Source organism: Aedes albopictus, chromosome 2 (assembly GCF_035046485.1).
Source record: "Aedes albopictus strain Foshan chromosome 2, AalbF5, whole genome shotgun sequence".
Classification (NCBI taxonomy): domain Eukaryota; kingdom Metazoa; phylum Arthropoda; class Insecta; order Diptera; family Culicidae; genus Aedes; species Aedes albopictus.
The window spans coordinates 455,336,115-455,357,762 of record NC_085137.1 but is presented as its reverse complement, the minus strand read 5'-3'; the positions used below and the strand labels follow the sequence as shown (position 1 = coordinate 455,357,762).

Below are 21,648 nucleotides of genomic sequence, written 5' to 3'. Positions count from 1 at the left end.
TCGATTAGAACGTGGTCGATTTAGTTTGCTGTTTGATGGTCGGGTGATCTCCAGGTGGCTTTGTGGATATCTTTGCGGGGGAAGAAGGTGCTTCGGACTACCATACCACGGGAGGCTGCAAAGTTTACGCATCGCTGGCCGTTATCATTCGATACGGCGTGCAGGCTGTTTCGCCCGATAACCGGTCTGTATCAGGTCTCCCTTCGACCACGCGACAGTCGGGAGGTTAACCCTTAAAATCCCTGGACGAATTCATTTTTTCAAACGGCTACTACTCAATCACCATGCTCCGTGTTTGTTCATCGGCTTTTTCGGTGAAAATGATTAAACATGCAGCATTCACCGAACGTTCCGACCTACTATCGTTTTCGGTCATCCTCAGCGGTTCATGCTATGGAGCAGAACTATATTCATTGCCCATTTGTTTACTTCTCTACATCCAATTAGGGTAATTTATATATTTTGGACAGGCTGAGGACAACGTTGGAAATATTGTCTCTTTGATTTCTTATAAACCAATTGAATATTTTGCAAAGTTACTAATACGCTTTACATATTATGACTGTACTTTGCGTTCCTGGTGACAAAAACCTTAACGAAAGCATTTTAAGCTGAAAAAATCACAATTTCCAACCGCCTGTTGGAACTGCATTTTGGACACCCTCAGATGTATATAATTTGGACAGGGGGGGGGGGGTGTATTATCTCAATGTTAAGCCATGAATACTGTGAAATCATGGAAGTAGTATAAATTAACAAATATTTTCTTGCAAATATGTAATCTGTATGTGTGTATGTATGTTTGTCTGTGCGCAAAATAAGTTCACTCACTTTTAAGGCACTTCCTATTGGCATATTTTCTTGGATTATAGCTCAAATCGAACCGGAATTTTACCGCATTGTTTGCTATTGAAAATGGTCCGGATCGGTCAAGGCGTTCCGGAGTTATCGCCATTTCAGTGATCGGGATCAGTACCGGTAGATCTGGCCTACTAAACCAAGCCCAATCATGCGACACATCAAACTGCGGCGATTTTTTTAGCTTTTAGCTTGGCTGATAAACTTTGTGCAGAAATCAACACTTGAGACCAGAAATTTCACGATGTCTGCCCAAAATTCAATATGAGTATGTCTGGTATGGAGAAGATGTCTGGAGTACAGAAATGACGACCAAAATATCCAAGATGGCGGTCTAAAATCCAAGATGATAGTCCTGTTCAACGACGCAGGTTGAACTTGTTCATCAAACGGGTAAGAGCGGGATGCAGCAACTTCGAGCAAGTTCAACCTACGTCGTTGAACAGGACTGTTGTCCCAAAATTCAAGATGGCGGCTGTTCAATGTTGTTTACGCTCTAAAACCAGGAATATACAAGATACAATATACAAGTCTAAACCCCATAATGGTAAGCTCTAAAGCCCTTCAATATCGCTATATTTGGTATGGAGAAGATGCCCGGTGTGGTATAAATCTTCCAACCGGCAATGTTGCTTTCGCAACATTGTATTTTGAAACAACGTTAAGCTGCTATGTTTTAATTCGTTGGTCCAAACAACCGGCACGAATGTAAACATACGCAAGCACTTTTAATCAGGTCACCCAAGTTGACGACCACCCGAGTGCTGTGTTCTCTATGGGTCTCGCGGATTTTAAGCGAAGGAATAAAAATCAATCACCAACTTCACGCCATCGAGCATAGTCGTGTTGAAAGAAGTCCACTGCTTAGAAAAAGTGTAAAACCTACGACACTGCAGTTCAAAAATGTCGACCAGAATATCCAGGATAGCGTCTTATGATTCAGGATGGCGGATGTTTAATGGAGGTTTAGGTTCTAAAATCATAAAATATGGATATATCAAGGGAGTTTGCCGCTCTAGAACCTTTCAATATGGGTTTATCTGGTATGGGGGAAGAAGTCTGGAGTCCAAAATTGCAACCAGAATCCAAGATGGCGGACCTAAATTCAATATGGCGGAAGAAAATTCAAGATTGCGGCTCAAACATCAAAAGCCAGATAAACGATATGATTTCTGCTGTCATGAAATGGATTTTTGTTAAATGTATGAAAGTGCGATATTCATCAACATGTTACTTGAGAGTTGTCGAAATGGGGATTCGAGGACACGAGAAAGGCGTCATCACCGCTAGGTGGATTAATTAGGGTTTTTATAAGCAGTTTTGGACCGCTTGGAAAGTACCGGATGTGGCAACAGGACCTAATCTTCGGAGGAATACGCTACATACTGTATACTGGCGTTCACATCCATAATAAATTTGTTGTGACTTCAAAATTCCCCCCTTAATAGCGATTTCTACAAGGATCCCTCAAAAAAATGTTTTAGTATTTACCCAGTAATTGAGTTTTTCAAAGAGATTTTTTGAAATCACCTTTTGACAGCTGGGTAACTGTTTGACAGCTCCACCCAGTACAAAATGCGACGAGGGGTGATTCGTCAAATCGCTCCCATACTAACATCAAATTGATTTTAAATAGGTTCCCGGGCACCAAAATTCATGAAAATTCGGATTTCGCCCCAATTTCGTATGCAGATTTAGAATATGGAATTATCTCAACACCGCTAAAGAAGCCAATTCCTGCCAATAATCCACTTGAGATTCTTCAGGAATTCTTGCTGAGATTACTCAAGGATTCTGGGATTCATTCAGGAGTTTCTGGTGAAAATTACCAGGCAGGAATTCCTCAGGCAATTCCTGCTGGTAATCCTTGGTATGTCTTGGTGGACTCCTAAGAGTAATTACTGAAGAAATTCCAGCTGATATTGTTTAAGGAATTCCAACAAGAATTCCTGAAGAAATGTTAGTAGGAATATCTAAAGGAATACTAGCAAAAATTTCAGCTGATGTTCCAAGAGAAATCCTTAGGGCAATCCCTGAAAAATCTCTGGAGGAATCACAAAGAGAATTGGAATACTTTGAGGAATCTCAGTCAGAATTTGTATAGAAATTCTTGAAGAAACCTCTGGAATAACCTCAGCAGAACTTCTAGAGAAATCCCATCACGAATTTGTGGAGGGATTCCAAGAGGTTTTCTCCAAAGACTCTCACTCAAATTCCTCCAAGAGTTCCTTTTGGCATTTCTCTGTCGATTTCTTCAAAAGTTCTTGCAGGCATTTCTTTAGGAAGTACTCTAGGAATGCCTACAGAGATTGTTGCAGAAATTCCCCCTGTGATTTCTACAGGGATTTTTCAAAGGATTCCTCCAGAAATTCCACTTCAAATTTTCCCCAAAACGCCTGCTGGGTTTTTTTTTTCAGGAATTCTTCATGTCGTTACTACAGTAATACCTGTTGAAATTTATTCAATTCAAACAACCACTGCTTTAACTTTTGTATGGGTTCCTCAACGAATTCGCCCAGAGTTGTTTTTTGTTCAGGTAATCCCTCAGAATTTCTCTAGGCATTCTTTCAAGAATGGCTCTAGGGTTTTTCCAGGATTTCCTCTTCGTTTTTTTTTTGCAAATCCTCCTAGGATTTCTCCAGGAATTCGTAGTGGGAATCCTGTATGAAGTTTTGCTGGAATTCTTCAAGCAATTTCTGCCAGAAATCCTTCAGGGATTCCTAGTGGATTCTTGAGAGTAATAACTGCAAAAAATATTATCTGAAAATGCTTTTGAAATCCCAGCAAAAATGCTTGGGGAAATCCAGGTGGGAGTTCCTAAAGCAACCCCTGCAAGAATTTCTGGAGGGGTTCCTAAGAGATGAACCAGATGTTCTATCTAGGTGTTACGTCTGTTTGTCTGTGGTAAAATGATCCATAGCAATATCTACATTTTAAGATGAATATTTTTGTTCTAATCTGTTGCACGAGGTTTCAAGGACGTTCAATGGGGGTTTAGAGAGGTTTCTGTTTTGGGTAATCCAATGGCTTTCAGTGGCGTTCTAGGAGGCTTCATGGGTGCTCCAGGGGAACCAGGGCGTTTCAGGGTGTGATAGGAACGTTTCATTTGGTGTCAGAGGGGTTCCAGATGGTTTCAGAGTGTTCCAGAGTGTTTCAGCGACGTTCCATGGGGATTCAGGGGTGTTGCATAGAATTTCATAGGATATCAAAGACGTTTCACGAGAGACGAACCAGCCAAGGGCTGAAAGTCTCTGAAAAAAAGACAAAACACTCAATCAAAGACGTTTCAGAAGGTTTTAGTAGTTTCATGGGGATCCCAGGTGGTTTCAGGATTTTGATGTGGTGCTACGGGACCTGAGTGGCTTTTCAGGTGGATTAAGGAGAGTTCCAGGGGCACTCTATTCGATTTTAGGGGGTGCCAGGGAGTTCCAAGGGGTTTTGAAGGTTTCCGGGCGTACCGGGGGTTTCATGTTCGCCCCAGAGGGCTCAAGGGGAATTTCTGGGACCTCAGGGTGCCAGAGACGATGATGATTCAGGAGATTAGATGGGCTATTAGGGGGTTTCAGGGCGTTCCGATACTCCCTTAAACCATTGAAACCCCTCTGGAACTCCCTCTGAAACTCATTTTAAAGCCCTCTAACCCCGTTGAAACGTCTTGGTATGCCTTTAAATCCCACTGAAACAATTATAAAACCTACTTAAAACATCCGGAAATGACTTGCAAGTCAGCCATTGTGATGACCATCTTTGGATTTCCACAGGATGCGTCCAACATTTAAGCAAAGATTTTTAAGTACAAGATAACCCACTCTTGCATTTCCCATACTATCTATCGGCGAACGGATTCGGTCGACGATAGAGTCAACTGGCGGCAGGAAGTCGAATCATTTGAACAAAAATAATCGAAGTAGCTTTGATTATTTCTGCGTCGCAAATGTCAATCAAAAGAAAGTCGTAGGCGTCATAGGTTGCCGTATTTAGGTCCAATCTCAAAGTTCTAACTATTCATGAAAAAGAATCTAAATTTGTTTTTTTTTTTCGTTTCGTGTGCTTTGACTTTTTTTTTATTGTGTATTGACCACGGGATGAGGTACGGGCAGATTCTGGAGTATAATGACCATCAGAAAAATCATGACGACGAGATACGCATTAGGTGGAACCGCAAATCAGACGAGGAAGACCGGGCCATTGTTGGATGGGAATTTTTAAGGATATTCTAAGCACGCCAATTAAACTAGGAGTATGGAGTAGGGCCGTTACAGATCTCGATTGAGATGTTGACAATCGTGGGTATCTGCTATATACCTACGGGACTTTTGCGTCACAGCTTGGTGTGAGCAATCACAACAGCAAATCAGGGAAAAACGCGGTTAGATCTGTCTCACGCACTACTAAATATTGGAATATCTCTCAGGAAGTTGCGGTGAGAAAAACTACTGTAAATTTTGGATTGCGTATGGGGCCTTTACGCTAATGTCCCAACCGAAACCGTGACACGACTTGGACCATGTCCGAGCTCATAGAAAGAATTGTTGCAACTCCTATCGCAATTTGTTAGCGAAAGCCATCGTTACTCTCCTCCATAACCAGCACATAATCCCACAAAATCCCACACACTTGAACGTAGCACCAAAAAATGACGTTTTGAGCTCGCGTAAAATTTTCTTTGTTTATCGTTTTCATTTTCAATCATAGTGACCTGCTGGTTTGCGATAGCAAATTAGTTCGACCGCGAGTCATAGTGTGTCGCTGCTATCGGTAAAATGCGTTCGCCAGTTCAGCGTAAGAGTGGGTCATATTCTTAATATATTATATTTGATTTAAGTTACAGACTTCCGTTACAAGTGTTTTAATTTCTCTTAAAAAAAAGTATTCAAAGGAATTAAAATTCATTGGCGAATATAAAAAATGACATGATCTAGACGGAAAACAAAAATTCCAGTTTCACCTAACTGTTTAACAATTGGCAATATACAGTACCAAGTACCAAGTGAACCAAATCGTCAACACTTTTGCGATTTGCCAAACCGAGTTCTTCGTCAATAGGAATGTCGGAATGGAAAATTTCCATTTTTCTCAGATCAACGCTGTGTTATCTACGGCGTGTGTGGCCTCTGGCTCTAGTTGGCCACCTTAAGACCACCAACCGCTGTCACAATCTTCACCCACTTGGATACGCAATTAGCAATTGAAAAAATTACCACTTGAACCGCAGCTGACAAAACACGTACTGACCAGACACCATTGCACTATGTAGGTATACCGCTTCATCGCCAGCTCCTTGGGTGACACTTCTCAACGCCACCCACCAGAGTAGCCAGTTCAGCTTCCAACAGGCAAGGCCAAACCTGGCCCTGGCCTGTCCCGCCGCGTGGATGGGGAGCTCGCTCTCTCTCGGTCTGGCGACGATTATCGTAACGTTCGATAAGTTACGGCCACTCGGGTTGCACTTTTGTGTGTTCGCTTCATCTGTGGGCCCGTGCTCTGACTCTGGAAAAGCAATTTCTTCACTCTTCCTGCTATGCGACGGGCCGGCGATGATTATCTTAATGAAAGGAGAATTCAATTACTTATGACTATTTCTTTCTCCTTGTGTGTCTTCCCCAGCATCAGCAGCAGAAGCAGCAGCATCGTCGACAAGAACAACGTCTTCAAATGGCGGCCCAACCACCGCCGCCGCAGCCGCAGTAATAGTGGTGGGCCCATCATCAGCCAGTTCCTCAACCCAGCCATCCCAATCATCCCGTCGTCATCTGAACCTTCCACTGCTGCCGGTTCTTCCACCAAGGCGATCTACGGCACAGATAAGACCAGAACCTCCCCCGCCGTACTGGGCACACTACCAGCATCGACCCGTACTTCCTTCTGCAGCATCAGCTGCAGCAGCAGCAGCACCAACATCGCCCAGTAGCACCACCAGTAACAGTAGCCGAAGTTCCGATAGTGAAGTCCCTCCGCCGCCGCCACTACCGCCCCAGGCCAATAATGCGCAACGTGCTGGGCAACAGGTGGTGGTGCAACAGCGAACCCATCGACGGAACATTGTCGGTGGTGGCATTTCGGAACACGTCGGCAGGAATCCGGGAGGACCAGCTGCTAGGCCGCATCGGTACAACATTATTTCTCAACGGCATCAGCAGCAGCAGCAACATTATCCCCAGCAGCGTCAACGGATTAAAGAGCACTTGTTGAGTGAGTATGGCTTTGGATTTTTCCTGTATGATATCGATTTCGACATCGAACAATGATTAGGCGAAGGAAAACGTGTTATCTAACGATCGGTTCTCGAATTGCATGAGCGACCACGTGAACTTTTCAAATTATACTCTGCAGTGAATTTCAATATTCCGATAGCTTCTTCTTCTTCTTTATGGCTCGACGTTCACATTGGAAGTTGGCCTGTCTCACTTCAACTTAGTGTTCTTAGAGCACTTCCACAGTTATTAATTGAAGGGCTTTCTTTGCCTGCCATTGCATGAATTTGTACATTGTGTGGCAAGTACAATGATAAAGCCTGTATCCACAATAATCGGGACACAGAAATACAGCTGTAACTCTGTAATTGATACATTAAAATTTGGCCCAATAACATCTTAAGATGTGTTCATTTCACCTGCATAATTTCATGTGAATCGGTGCAGTACTTTTTGTTGTAGCAATGAAAGAGTAGAATATGCGCCATTGAATTTTGTACAGCCCCTAGTTTGGCTTGTCAGCGCTGTAACTGTTGAATTTTTCCTAAGGAAATGATCGAAATTTTGACCACTAACCAGTCAATCTACATTTGTTACATAAGTAAAATTTCAAAAAAAATCGATGCACTATCAACAATTTTATAGTCGAAACATGTATTGGGACTGAAAGTGATCTTAGCCGCTCAGAGAGCAATTAGCCAGCACCCTCTATTATTGGTATTGTACTATTAAAAGTACTATACCAATAATCATCAAATTTTGCAGGCATAATATACACTTAATCAACTGCCTTCTGTGAAAATGTCAATAAAATTAACAGCGAAATTCAAAAGTTATGTATAGGCAAAATCGCACATAAAAAACACGAAAATGTTTCACTAACACTCACCCCTATCAACACCAGTAGCTTTCAAACCAATTGTTCAAAGTTGATGAAATTTTACAAGAAAGTGTCTCTATCAGTATCATAACTGCTATCGAAATTTCATAATTGTCATCACAGAACCTTGAGCTGTAGCGTAAAAGAAAAATCTATTATGCGAATGAAAATTGGTCATGATTGTACAAAATGCTTAAAACCACGTCTGTTTGTTTTTCATCCACAATTAAAAGTAATGCTTCAATTTTTTATGAAATTTGGCACAAATAATAAGCATACACCAAAACCAAAGAGTTCTCAGTCAACTATTTGGCCAATTTTACCGATTCATTACAGAGTTACAGCCGTACTTCTGTGTCCCGATTATTGTGGATACAGGTTTTACACTATGCCCAGGGAGTCGAGAAAATTGTCCCGACCGGAACGGGAATCGAACCCGCCGTCTCCGGATAGGCGATCCATAGCCTTAACCACTAGGCTAACTGGAGACCCCAATATTATGATAGCGTAGTTAGTGATAAATAATAACATTATTCTCCAACCTCGGTCACGCCTAATGCTCGCCAAGTCACGCTTCACCTGAGCCGCCCATCGCGCTCTCTGCGATCCACGCCTTTTTGTGCCAACCGGATCTGTCGAGAACACCAACTTTGCAGGGTTGTTATCCGGCATTCTTGCAACATGCCCTGCCTATCGTACCTTTCCGGCTTTGGCCACTTTCTGGATGCTGGGTTCCCCGTAAAGTGCAGCGAGCTCGTGGTTCATCCTTCTTCGCCACACACCGTTCTCCTGCACATCGCCGAAGATCGTCCTTAGCACGCGTCGCTGGAAAACTCCCGAGTGCTTGCATGTCCTCCTCGACCATAGTCCATGTCTCGTGTCCGTAGAGGTCCACCGGTTCATTCCGGTAGTCGAAATTTTAATTTGTAACGAATTGCTCAGATTTTTATTTTCAAATTTCATAGGAGTTTCAAAACGGTTTAGGTGGGGTTCCAGGTGGCTTCAAAGAAGGGGCTTAGGACTGTTTCAAGGCGTAACAAGCCTTTTCAGGAGATTTCAGGGGGGTTCCGAAGGAGTTTTCGTGGGGTTCAGAGGGGGTTTTGGGAGCTTTCAATGAAATTTCAGGAGGTTTTTTGAGAAGTTTCAAGGAGTTTAAGGTGAATATATGGCGAATCCACATCTCGAATTTTCATGAGCACAAATCTGAAGAACCAAAGACGGTTTGCGTTGAAAAGCTAATCGGTTGTTCACCCGCTAGTGATGACCAATTTATCAACTTTTCAGCGCAAACTGATATCCGGTTATTCTGATTTGTGGTCTTGAAAACTCGAGGTGTGGCTTCGTCATATCTTAACCTTAGCCCTCCTATAAGATGTTAGTTTTTTCGCACTACAATGATGGCGTAGTGCACTTTCAGCGTGCTTGTCTGGGTCATATTGACCCTAATATCCTACTAGGGCTATTTATCAACAGAGTTTGAACAAATTTTGAACCCAAACTCGCACAGCACTTTAGTTTTGGAATTATACGGGATCAACATTTTCTTGGAATTCTGGGCGGAGAAAGCCCGGTAGATCACTGGATCAGGTCGCGTAAAAAGCACCCCAAAACTTTATTCTTATCGAAGTGTTTCAATAGGAATTTGCATATCCTGTTTCTAAATGAGTTGAAGATGCTATTGGTTTGAATTTGAGTTCTTAAGATATTTAACATTGCTGAACCATTCGAGTCTACTTTTACGTTTGTTGTTTAAAAATATCCCGAGATATTTTTCTTTTATTAACCCTATTCGTCTTCGGAAACATGTATTGCCTTTGTTTATATCTTCTGGATATCTTGATCGACTGTTCGAAGTCGTCCATACAAAACTTAAACCCTCGAATTAATCATCAGGGATTATTCTCAATTGTATTTTTCGCATTTTTGACCCAATACTTGAAAATCTGCAGACATTTTGGACGATCTGATTCTGATTAAAGTCCAGCAACCTAGTACATCGAACAGGAGTAAGAAAAATCCACCACGGGATGGTCTGGTTAAAGTCAGGCCTTGAGTTCAATAAGCTATAGATCCATTGTAATCAGGTGTTTACTAGGCCTGTCTAGCTTTTCAAAAATGCTCTCTGATTCTCAAGTCCACCCCCGTATTTTGATTGGCATCCTGAAAGAAGTAACTGGTCAAAATTTCAGCCAAATCCATTGAAATTAAGAGGTGCATCAAATCAATTTTGTGTTTTTCGACTATTTTTGAACTTCAAAAAATCATAACTACACTAAAACTTGTCAAAACTTAATTCTTTTGGTAGAAATTGAAAGCTATACTTTTTTGCTACAACTTCTTCGAACAACGCGTGCCAATAAAATTGAAGGAAACATGTGTAATTATCACATTTGTCATCAGAAAAACCTTAAAAAAATGATTTTTTGATAGATTTCGTTCTGGAACACCCTAATATGCGTAATAAGTTTGATATTTTATAACGGCATCATATTCTCTCATGTTTTATGGATATTTGCTCCTTTGACACCAATGTTGTAGGAGTTGAGAAAAAAATATTAAAATTCGGGAAAGCCAAATGTGGCCTAAAAACTAGCTTTTTGGAGGCAATCACGCTGTGGCGCGAAATTGTTATGAACGTAGTAGCTTTGCTTCCTTGTAGTTTGCCTTGGCTACCCCCTACCACGGGTGATAACAAACAAGCGTGATGACAGGTGTTGGCTATCATATCAGTGTGACGCGATGCCACTTTTTGCGCGCCAAAGCGTGATTGCACCCGAAAAGCTAGTTTTTAGGCCACATTTGGCTTTCACGAATTTTAGTAATTTTTGCTCAACTTCTACAGCATTGGTGTCAAAGAAGCAAATAACCAAAAATTATTGGAGAATATGATGCCGCTTTCAAAAATCCAACTTATTACGCATATTGGGGTGTTCCAGAACGAAATCTATCAAAAAATCTACTTTTTAAGGTTTTTCTAATTACAAATGTGATAATTACATACGTTTCCTTCATTTTTATTGGCAAAAGTTGTTCGGAGAAGTTGTAGCAAACAAGTATAGCTTTCAATTTCTGCCAAAAGAATTAAGATTTGACAAGTTTTAGTGTAGTTATGATTTTTTTAAGTTCAAAAATAGTCGAAAAACACAAAATTGATTTGATGCACCTCTTAATTTCAACGGATTTGGCTGAAATTTTGACCAGTTACTTCTTTTAGGATGCCAATCAAAATATGGGGGTGGACTTGAGAATCAGAGAACATTTTTGAAAAGGTGGACAGGCCTAGTGTTTACCTGTGTGAAACCATTGTAGACTACATAAACTCATATTCTATCATATGTCTATAAGAAGTCCTCTCACACATTGCCAGACTTCAGGAACACTTAACTTAAAAAGAAAACAATACGAATTATGTGCACGCTGAAAACAATGGTTATCTCCTGTACCAAGATTTGGATTCAACGGCCCAATATTTGTTCTTCGATAAGATTTCTGAGTATCTGGAATGGCCTGGTTGAAGTCAGGTCTTGAGTTTAATAATCTGGTTTAGCTCCAGAAATCAATCTGATGATAAATTGACTGATTTGGTGGAATTGATTATGTTTGGCTACGCAGTCATTTATTGAACAAACGACGTTCTTAATTTGCCCGACGTTTCGACACGGGGATTGTGTCTTCCTCAGGGGATACTGTAATTTTACATATATTCTAATTGTTTGTGTTTATGTCTAATTGTTTTAACTTACAATATTTGTGTCGTTATTTGTCCTATGTTTGGTCTAACTAAATATAACTGTCGGGTTTAACGGTTTTTGGTACATGATTTTGAAATTTTTTATTTTTCCCACACAACTTGTACTGCTCAATGGCGCAATCTTTCTTCTTCTACTCGATCTTCGACTACATTCCTGAGTTTTCGGGATTCCCTCGTTGAAACCAGGCTCCAGAGCTAAGATTTGAATTCAACGACTCAATATTTGTCAGAGACACACATAAGTTTGTTTTTGAGACAGACCAAAAGTTAATATTTGTATCGCTGTGTATTACTTCGAAAAGAAGTAAATAAGATCTTCTACCTGATACCTCTGATACTCGATATTTCCTGGCTGAAATCAGGCCTCAACTTCAACGAGCTGTTGATGAACTTTAATCACATGATTCATCTGTGTGAAAGCTTTGTGGATTAAATAATTAAATTAAATTAAATTCCATCATGTGTCATGTCATAGGAGAAGTTGATGACCTAAGCGACTTCACTCAGGAATGTTGTAGTGGAACTTAATTACTCCAGTTCGAAGTAATATTGATTTCTGGAGCTAACTCAGCTGATTAAACTCATGGCCTAGCTTCAACCAGGCCATCCCAGGTACTCAGGAATCTTGTCGAGGAACTTACTTACTCCTGTTCGATGTAATGTTGGTTTCTGGAGCTAACCGTTACTTTCCGAGTGCAAGTAACTCTGATTGTTGTCCATCTACGGTTATCTAAAGTCAAGGCATGACCTCTATCAGTTCGTCCAAATTTCTGCAGCTTGTTAATTGGCGTACATACTAAACAGATTTTCGGATTCGGATAATTCATCAAGACAGTGGCGTAGCCACTAGGGAGGGGGTTTAAAGTCAGTCCGCAGCCAAAATTTGTTTTATAAATTTTCAGTATGAAACGCTATCTGACGAAAATAAATATAACTACGACTCAAATTGTATATATATGGCCCAAGGGGCTAGACACGTATTAGCATAATGAGTGTATTAGAAGTATATTAGTATATTTGCGGTGTATTAACGTATTAATAAATATTATTGTATATTAATGTATTACCATCAAAGTAATCGTACTGGCTGAAATCAAGGCTGTGACAGATGAATCAGAAAACAAACATTGTTTATCGAAAAAATCGGCCGCAGAGTTTGCTACGATGCATTAATTTATTTTAATATACTATAATATACTAAGCCAAGAATTATACGTGTCTGGCCCCTTGATATGGCCTCATTGTTCGTTGTTGTTTACTCATCTGGCTACAACAAACATAAACGTAGACTTGGATGATTCAGAAATGTTGAACATCCCAAGAACTTGAAACTATCGGAAAACCTCAAATTTGAGCAACTTCAACAATCATTTAGCAAAAGAATATGCAAACTCCCATTGAAATACATTGTTAAAAAAAATTTTTTTTTTGACTCTCATATTGACAATGTCATCAAGAAAATAGCCAAGAAGTATGGAATTCTTTGCCGACTCAAAAACGATTTAACTATAGCTAGTAAGATACATTTAGTGGAGCGGACCTGGTGTGATGGTTAGAACACTTGACTATCACGCCGAGGACCTGGGATCGAATCCCAATCCCGACAAACTCACAAAAATGTGGGTTCTTCCTTCGGAAGGGAAGTTAAGCGTGGGTCCCGAGATGAACTAGCCTAGGGCTAAAAATCTCGTTAATACAGAAAGAAAAAAAATAATAAGATACATTTGTATAAATCAATCATCTCTCCCCACGTAGACTTCTGCTCTTCCATTTTGTTTTTAGCCAATGGAACACAAATATCGAGATTGCAGCGATTGCAAAATAAAATAATGCGTTTGATTTTGAGATGTAATAGATTCACATCCTCCTCTTTCTTATTGGATGCCCTACAGTGGCTATCAGTGAAGCAAAGAATTGTGTTTTTAACTTTGGTGTTCATTTTCAAGATAGTTAATGGTTTGCTGCCTCGATATATGTGTGATCGAATTGAAAGAGGAAGTGACATTCATAGGTATGATATTAGAAACGCGGATGATGTAAGAACACCACATTTTTTAAACGGTGCTTCACAAAATTCCCTTTTTTATAAAGGTATTAATGTTTTCAATTCGATGCCTACACACATAAAACTAGCACCAACATTATCACGGTTCAAGTGACTATGTATTTCACACGTCAAAGCTGCCTTTTGAACAGCTACCCTGTCAAATTTTAAATACTTGACTAAATTTGTATCTTGACGAAGTTCCTGCAAACGGATATTTTTGTGTGAACAATTTTGTATAACCTTTTAATATTTATTGAGGCACCAATAAACTATAATGTTCGCTTCGATGATGATGATGGATTTCTTGTATTGACGTAATTTATTCTAATTTTTGTGTAGTCTACAATAGTTTGAATCTCGCGCGCGGTGACAGGTATAAATGACTTTTTTTGTATTTATTTATCATATGGAATATTTGTACTGTTGAAGGATTCTGTAGAGTAGTGGTGAGTTGTTTAGTTGAATGTCGGGAATTTCTTGAGAATGAGAATATTGCCGACTGTTTTGACATCGCGCGAACGTTATCAATCCTCGCAATATTTTTGATTTTCTGATTTTCCATGATCACTAGTAATGCTTGCAAACATCTGTAGTTGAGAGCATCAGTATTTTAAAATTTATGTTTTTGCTGTATAGTATGACAAATTATAAAGTTGTTTATATCTGTGAAAATAATCAGACCGTATTAAGTTTGCAAATCTGATTGCATTGTTTATAATTAATAATTGGTCGGTGTTAAGACAGACCGGACCATCTGTTTTTAAACGGTTTCGGGAAAATGCTCTGCAAGAACTTGGGATGTCAAATGGAGTGCTTTTTTGTCTGAAATACTATAGTTCCTTTATGCAACGAAACATCTGCTTCAAAAGAGTGACGAAAAATTCAGAGTTTTCGAATTCCTTAATTCCTTTTCCTTATCTTAAAGATATATCGTCTAGCTCAAACCTTTGTAGGGGTATGTGGCGGGACCATCATCATCATCATGTAAATAGTTTTTGGTCATTTTCCCCGACCTGACCTAGTGATCCACCGTCCAGAAGTCAGACAAAATGATGATATATTTCCAAAACTAGGCTACGGTGTTTTGCGAGTGTGTGTTCGAAATTCGGTTATATTCTGTTTATAAATGAGCTGTTGATGACTTTTTGAATTTTTATTTATCAGATAGGGTTAAACGGGTTAATGGTTTGTTGCACGTTACCGGTGGTTCTAGGGGGGATTTGGAAGTGGGTTCCGGAGATTGCAGGATGCTCTCCAGAGGGCCCCAGGGATGTTTCGAAGCGTTTCAGGTAAAGTGACCAGACGTCCCGCGTTTCGCGGGACAGTCCCGCATTTTAAGCAAATGTCCCGCGAAATGTCCCGCGTTCGTCTCAAATCGTAAAAATGTCCAAGTTTGAAAAAAATATTCAACAACCATTCAAAATATTGTAGTAACTTTAAAGCCAAAATAGTCAAACCGGTTTTTTATAAAGCACAAATCACATCAAACATATTAACGGAACATCAGAGTTCAAAAAACTGAAAGATTTTTGCGAGAAAGTACATTTATTACTATGTAAGTGCGCACTGCGTACAGTCAGATGAAAAATCTGGAGTGATATCGTTGCCCGAAGTTAAAATCTTTCCAAGCCCAGTATAGTAAACTTTTATCTGAAATTTATTTTGACTGTGTTATTTTTTTCAAATGGGTATATATCAAAACCTTCATTGACTGGCAGGCGGTTCAAACGATTACGCTCGTAAATTAAGATTGAAGGATTCGTCATTGACAAAATCGTCATCATTGAAATTCGAAAGCAGTTTTCTCGTTCAAAGATGAAATTTCCGCAATGAAAATGTATTCACTGTATTGCTGGTGCAGAATGGAGTACAGTGAATACATTTTCAATGCAATCATTCAAGTTTTGAGTTTGAGTTTTGAGAAACTAGATAGGTTAACAGTTATGTACAGGCACTTTGAGGGTAATAATAACCTCAAAAAATTGTAGAGTTCACGTCATGCTTGTCAGGCAAAAATGCTGTAAAAAACGATTTTTGTTTCAGTTGTGTGCGAAGTTTGAACCACCTTAATTTTAATTTTGAAAGCAATTGAGAGTTAAAATATTAAAACCATTTTTGACAGCTAGATTTAATTATCAGGTTTCTTTTTAAGACTGTAGAAAAATGTTTATGAGTTTGTCCCACTTCTGCGAAACTCACAACGCAGAAAGATATGCTTGGTAGAAGAAATGAGTGCTTCGTATTCTACGAACAAAAGAAAATCGCTACGTATTCGTTAACAAAAAAAGATCATGATTTCACCTTACTATGCATCTTTCCAAATCAATGTCCCGCGTTGGAGCTCTGATCATCTGGTCACTTTAGTTTCAGGAAATGTTTCAAAGCGTTTCAGGGCTTTTCAGGGAGTTTGGAAGTGGCTGCGAGAGGTTTCAGGAAGCTTTCAAAGAAGTTTCAGTGGGACTTCAAAGCATATCAAGGCGTTTCAAGACGTTTCACGAGGTTTTTGGGGGGCTTTCATGGGAATTTCAGAAGGAGTTTCAGAGTGGTTTCAATGCACTTCAAGGCGTTTTAGGTGACTTCAGGTTTCACCTGAACCCTCTTGAAAACTCCCCGGAACCGCCGAAATCAACTGGAACCCGTTTGAATCTCCCAGAAACGTCCCCATGACAACTTCTAAATCCCCTAAGGATGACTCTGAAACACCCTGGAATCTCATAGAATGCCTTGAAACCAATTAAAATGTCTCTGAAACCCCGGAACACATTTGAAACACCATGAAACTATCTATAACGACCCTAAGGACTGTTCATTAAAGAAAGTGGACATCTGTTTACCAATAGTTTAGAGTTAAAACTAAACAAAAAATTGTGAATTTTTGCTCAGTGTGTTAAAACATTGTTCACTTCGGCAACACGTTCAAAAAAAAACGAAAAAAGTGAGAAATTTTGAGCGATGGGTTGGATTAGCTTAGCGACTAGCAGATAAATTCTGCGCAAATGGTGTTCCAAAAAGTTGTCGTTTTGAGAATTGTGTACTAGTATCACTTCCGGTACCGCAATTTTTCAACGCTGAGCAGGGGACAGATGTGCTGGATGATGTAGGGTACATCAGAACCGAAAAAGTTTTAGGTGTGGCAAGCCAATTGTTCATGCGACTTAAACAGTTCTTCGTATTTCACAACAGGAACAATCAACGGTGAAAATAACATAAAGGAATGCATCAAAAAACGACTTCTACCCATCTATCGAAAACATACGGATCCTCCATTGTTTTGGCCGGATCTAGCATCCGCTCATTACATTTCTTCTACACTAGAGATGCTCAAGGCGGAAAAAGTTGATTTTGTCGAAAAATGCCAAAATCCACCAAACTTCCCTGAACTGCGTCCTGTGGAATGATACTGGACAATAATTAAGCGGCATCTCAAGAAAGATGGAAGAGAAGCAAGCTCTGTTGATTGCTTCAAGAAAAATTGGTCTGCGGCACAACGAAATGTTACGGAGAAAGTTGTGCAGAATCTAATGGGAGGTATCAAGAGGAAAGTCCGAGCGTTCTTCAGAAATGCGAAATAGATGTTCAAACTCTCGTGAATTCGGCCACATGTATATTGATTGTATTAAATAAAAAATAAACTTATGAATTTGTTCAAAAATAAATATTTTCTATTGAAAAACAGGTGTCCACTTTCTTTAATGAACAGTCCTTACACCACTTTAAATACCTTGAAAACCCCTCTGAAATTTCCTGAAACTCCACCGAAACGCCTATGAAACCAAGTCAAACCCCACATAACGCTCCTGAAACCACCTAAGGCGGTCTTGAAACCCTCTGTGACCCCTGAAACACATCTGGATCGCATGTGAGATCTACCGAAATCCCCTGAAACAACATCAAACATTTTAGAACCCCACTGCAACCCCCTGCACCCACCTAGAACATTCCTGAAACTATTTGAAACCTCCTGGAACGCTTATTAAACACACTGAACCCCCTTGGAACACCCATGAAATCTCCTTGAACCACCATGTATCAAAAATTCTCAAACTTTCACTGTGCTATGACTAGACAGCTAGTTGATCAACATACAGTGACAATTCGGGAATATTTGATACACTTTACTAAAAGTTACACCTAATTGAGCATTATTTGAAAAGTGAAAAATTCCCCTATTCCAATCACTTTCCCCTTAATGTAATTGATAATTTTCAACGAATCTAACGGCTTACGTATCATCTCATCAACAGGTCAAGATGCATTTTGTCCGGATTTGGTACGTAATTGCAAGATTACCGCTGACCCAGAATCCGGCCGAAACACCCCCATTGAGCCACTCGAACCTACACGGAGCCCTCGTAGCAGTAGACCTCCCACAGTCCACGGCCAAGACCAGGCAAACGTTGATCAGGACGTTTACGTAGAGATTGAAGAACTGAACCAAAGCCTATCCACTGTCCAGATTTCATCTGGCAATTCAACCAACCTAAATCCAATTGGCGGTAACGAAACGAAATCTGAGGATAGTACCAAGACCACGACCACCGGGGCCGTCTGTGATATGGGTCAAAACCTGAGCATCCGAAGGCCGAAGATTTCACTCACATGGGTCCTACGTGAACAAGCGCAACAACAACAGCTGCAGCATCAACAGCAAGTTCCATCTCAGTGTCATCAGCATTCGGGAAGTCAGTCGAGTGGAAGTCACAGTGGCAGCTATCAACAGCATCAACAGACCGCACAACCCCGTAGATCATCACCGGTACGAACGATCCTCGTAAACGGGTCAGTGCCTTCGGCCAATACTGCATCTGTTCCCAATGGACACGTTCCGGCTAGGAAGAAGTCTCGTACCCGTAGCAAAGAAAGATTATTCAGTGAGAAGTATGTCAGCGATAACAACCTGACGGAGTATCACACCGAGAAACAGCTCAAGGCCTTTCAGGTTTTGAACGGTTCATCAGCACCACCTTCGACGGAACACCACCCTAACGGGATCTACCGGAAGAGTAACAGAAGTTACCGGAAAAGTAGCGATCGACTGAAGAAGAAGGAACGAGCGCTCGTCTATCCCAATCTGGTGCAAAGCGAGACGGTGGATATCTTGCTGAACAACAACAACAATAACAGTATTATCATAAACCTAAACCAAGAAGACCAATTGCTCAAGGACAAATCGGCGGCTATTTGTCTCAAGAACACCTACTCGGAACCTTCGCTGTACACCACGGTCTCCGAACCTTCGTCTTCGAAAAAACATCGGCATCGCCGACGGCGTGAACGCTACCGAAACTCGCAACGTTTTGGCTACGAAATCCAGAACGTAGATGAGTTCCTGTCCAAGTGTTCACTCTCCTCGCCGGGAAACATCCCGGTGGTGCTTTCCTCGGCGGCAACCTTGTACCAGACGCGACCCGGGTGCTACCAGATCGAGATCCCTCTACCGCTGGGAATGGTCGTCAATGCGGTGTTCAAAAACCAGAACTGGCTGTACGTCCAGACGCCACACGCCGAAGAGGGATACGTTGCGTACGAAACGTGTTTACCGCTGGGCATCCTGCCACCAAACCAAAGGTAAGGTTCCTTTGTTACTCTCACAAGCAGGGATTTGATATCGATTTGCTGTAACTGTTCCTCGATACAGCTTCATTGTAATCATGAACAAATCTTTGAAGTACTCCTTCCACTTGGCTGATACTATCATTGTTTTGTCTATCACCAAATTTCTTTCCCGGTCATCACACATGACATCTTACACTGGCGCAGTCTTGTGCCGAGCACAGTTGCATGAAAACTCCGCATATCTTTTCGATCCATGCTTCCCTGTGCTTCGTGCATTTGAGGAGGATGAAAAATCACAATTTCAGCGTGACGTACTTTAGGGATTCTTTCTTTTTTACTCTCATCTACCCAGATCAAGCTCAACGTCCAAGCCGACTCCATGCTGGGAATCGAACAAGGATGTCTTCCCCCGTCCTAGCGGTAACCTTACCGACAGCGAGAAGGAAATTCAACAGTTGCGCGGAGGAACACGTTCCGAAGGCCGCCGGACGCCGCGCCTCAAACGGGGTAGCACCAACAGCCGAAGTGCTACCTCGATCACCTGCAACAGCGAGAAGAACCTGGACTCGCTGTACCTCCGGGTGGCGAATCAACCAAAATCCGCCGACTCCCAAACGCAATTTGCTCAACTGAAACTGACGACCAAGGTGCTCCAAGGTGGTGTTGGCGGTGGTCAGCATCAGCCTCATCCCCTGGAGAAGAAGCTGTCGAGCGACTACGGCCATCTACCGGCGAAACAATCGCAGCAGATTCCCTTCCACCACCATCACCATCACAAGATCTTGGTCAAGAGCGGCAGTGGCGGAAGCGGAGGCAGTGGAGGATCCGGCGGAAGCAGTTGCACCAACGGTGGACACTACCATAAGACTGCGAACAGTGCTAGCTATAATAGTAACGGTAACGGAAGCAACGGTGGAAGCTGCGTTAAGTTATTCAACGGGATTAGTAACGGTAATACAAGGACGCCCTCGTCAACGACAACAACGGCGGCAGTTCGACAGACCCTACTGGCCATCACCGATAACTACTGCTCGGATTCGGTGACCGTGCAGAAGGGTGACGTGGTAACGCTTCTGGCCTGCAAGGAGTACCAAGAGAAAGGACTGAAGAATTTCAAGCAGTGGTTCTTTGTGCGAACCCGCGACGGCCACGAGGGCTACATTCCGGCCGAAGCGGCCGGACATGGTTTTCTTTAGGGACATAAGGTATACTTAGTACTACTAATATTAGAAGAAACAGTTGACTGGTAGATGAAGCGTTGTATAAATTATTAGTTGATGTTCGCGTGTGCGCGTATTATAGCTTAATAGAATGTTGGTCCTAAACGTTATTTGTTCGCAACCAAATGATATCTAAATTATGCATGCAAAATAAATGGAAAAATAATGGAAAAGGGCTCTAAATTTTTGTGAAAGATGACAAATCCTTCATGTTAACGCATATTTTAGACAGACTAAAAGTAATGTTTTACAAACTTTGAACACATCCTTATTACTTAAGGGTAAAGTCTTCGGTATACCAATCCGTGTGGTCAATTAATAATATTTAATGAATCTAACTAATGAAATAATGTATCCATCTTTTTCACATATACAGGTCGGACTCGATTATCCGGAGTCGGGCTGCAAACGAAATGCTGTAAGAAGCTCAAATTTTGACTGATGAATAATCACAGTTGGCTTCACAAAATGTCAAAATTTCAGCTTTATAGAACATTCTGTTCCCCAGATATATGTTGAGGAAGCATCAGAACCTGACTCCGGATAATCGAGTCCGACCTGTATATTAGGCCTGTCCAGCTTTTCAAAAATGTTCTCTGATTCTCAAGTCCACCCCCATATTTTGATTGGCATCCTAAAAGAAGTAACTGGTCAAAATTTCAGCCAAATCCATTGAAATTAAGAGGTGCATCAAATCAATTTTGTGTTTTTCGACTATTTTTGAACTTCAAAATATCATAACTACACTAAAACTTGTCAAAACTTAATTCTTCCGGCAGAAATTGAAAGCTATACTTGTTTGCTACAACTTCTCCGAACAACGTGTGCTAATAAAATTGAAGGAAAGATGTGTAATTGTCACATTTGTGATCAGAAAAACCTTAAAAAGTTGATTTTTTGATAGATTTCGTTCTGGAACACCCTTATATACGTAATAAGTTGGATTTTTCAAAACGGCATCATATTCTCCAATGTTTTTTTGGTTATTTGCTTCTTTGACACCAATGCTGTAGGAGTTGAGCAAAACATATTAAAATTCGGGAAAGCCAAATGTGGCCTAAAAACTAACTTTTTGGAGGCAAATTTACAAAATGATCATTGGCCGAACACTTGTTTCAAAATTCTGCCACTAGGGGGCGCTA

General features: G+C 40.9%; 3 protein-coding genes across 7 annotated transcripts in view; all 3 read left to right on the top strand.

Annotated features, from left to right (window-relative positions):
* LOC109398102 (mitoferrin) overlaps window positions 1–21,648 on the top strand; it is a 367,824-nt gene that overhangs the window by 136,140 nt on the left and 210,036 nt on the right. The window lies entirely within an intron of this gene.
* Window positions 5,622–20,482, top strand: LOC109398521 (uncharacterized). Its single transcript, XM_062848625.1, has 4 exons — window positions 5,622–5,640; window positions 6,466–7,050; window positions 17,975–19,298; window positions 19,639–20,482. The coding sequence occupies exons 1-4, from the start codon at window positions 5,622–5,624 to the stop codon at window positions 20,480–20,482; spliced, it is 2,772 nt and encodes a 923-aa protein (XP_062704609.1).
* Window positions 6,450–20,677, top strand: LOC109418994 (uncharacterized; the record flags this gene model as incomplete). Its single annotated transcript, XM_019693226.3, has 3 exons — window positions 6,450–7,050; window positions 17,975–19,298; window positions 19,639–20,677. Coding segments are annotated over 3 exons (2,769 nt in total), but the record flags the coding sequence as incomplete, so codon positions are not given.

Coding starts and splice junctions, on each gene's coding strand:
- LOC109398521 (XM_062848625.1), top strand. Junction 7,051..17,974: donor GATTAAAGAGCACTTGTTGA/GTGAGTATGGCT, acceptor TCTCATCAACAG/GTCAAGATGCATTTTGTCCG. Junction 19,299..19,638: donor ATCCTGCCACCAAACCAAAG/GTAAGGTTCCTT, acceptor TCATCTACCCAG/ATCAAGCTCAACGTCCAAGC.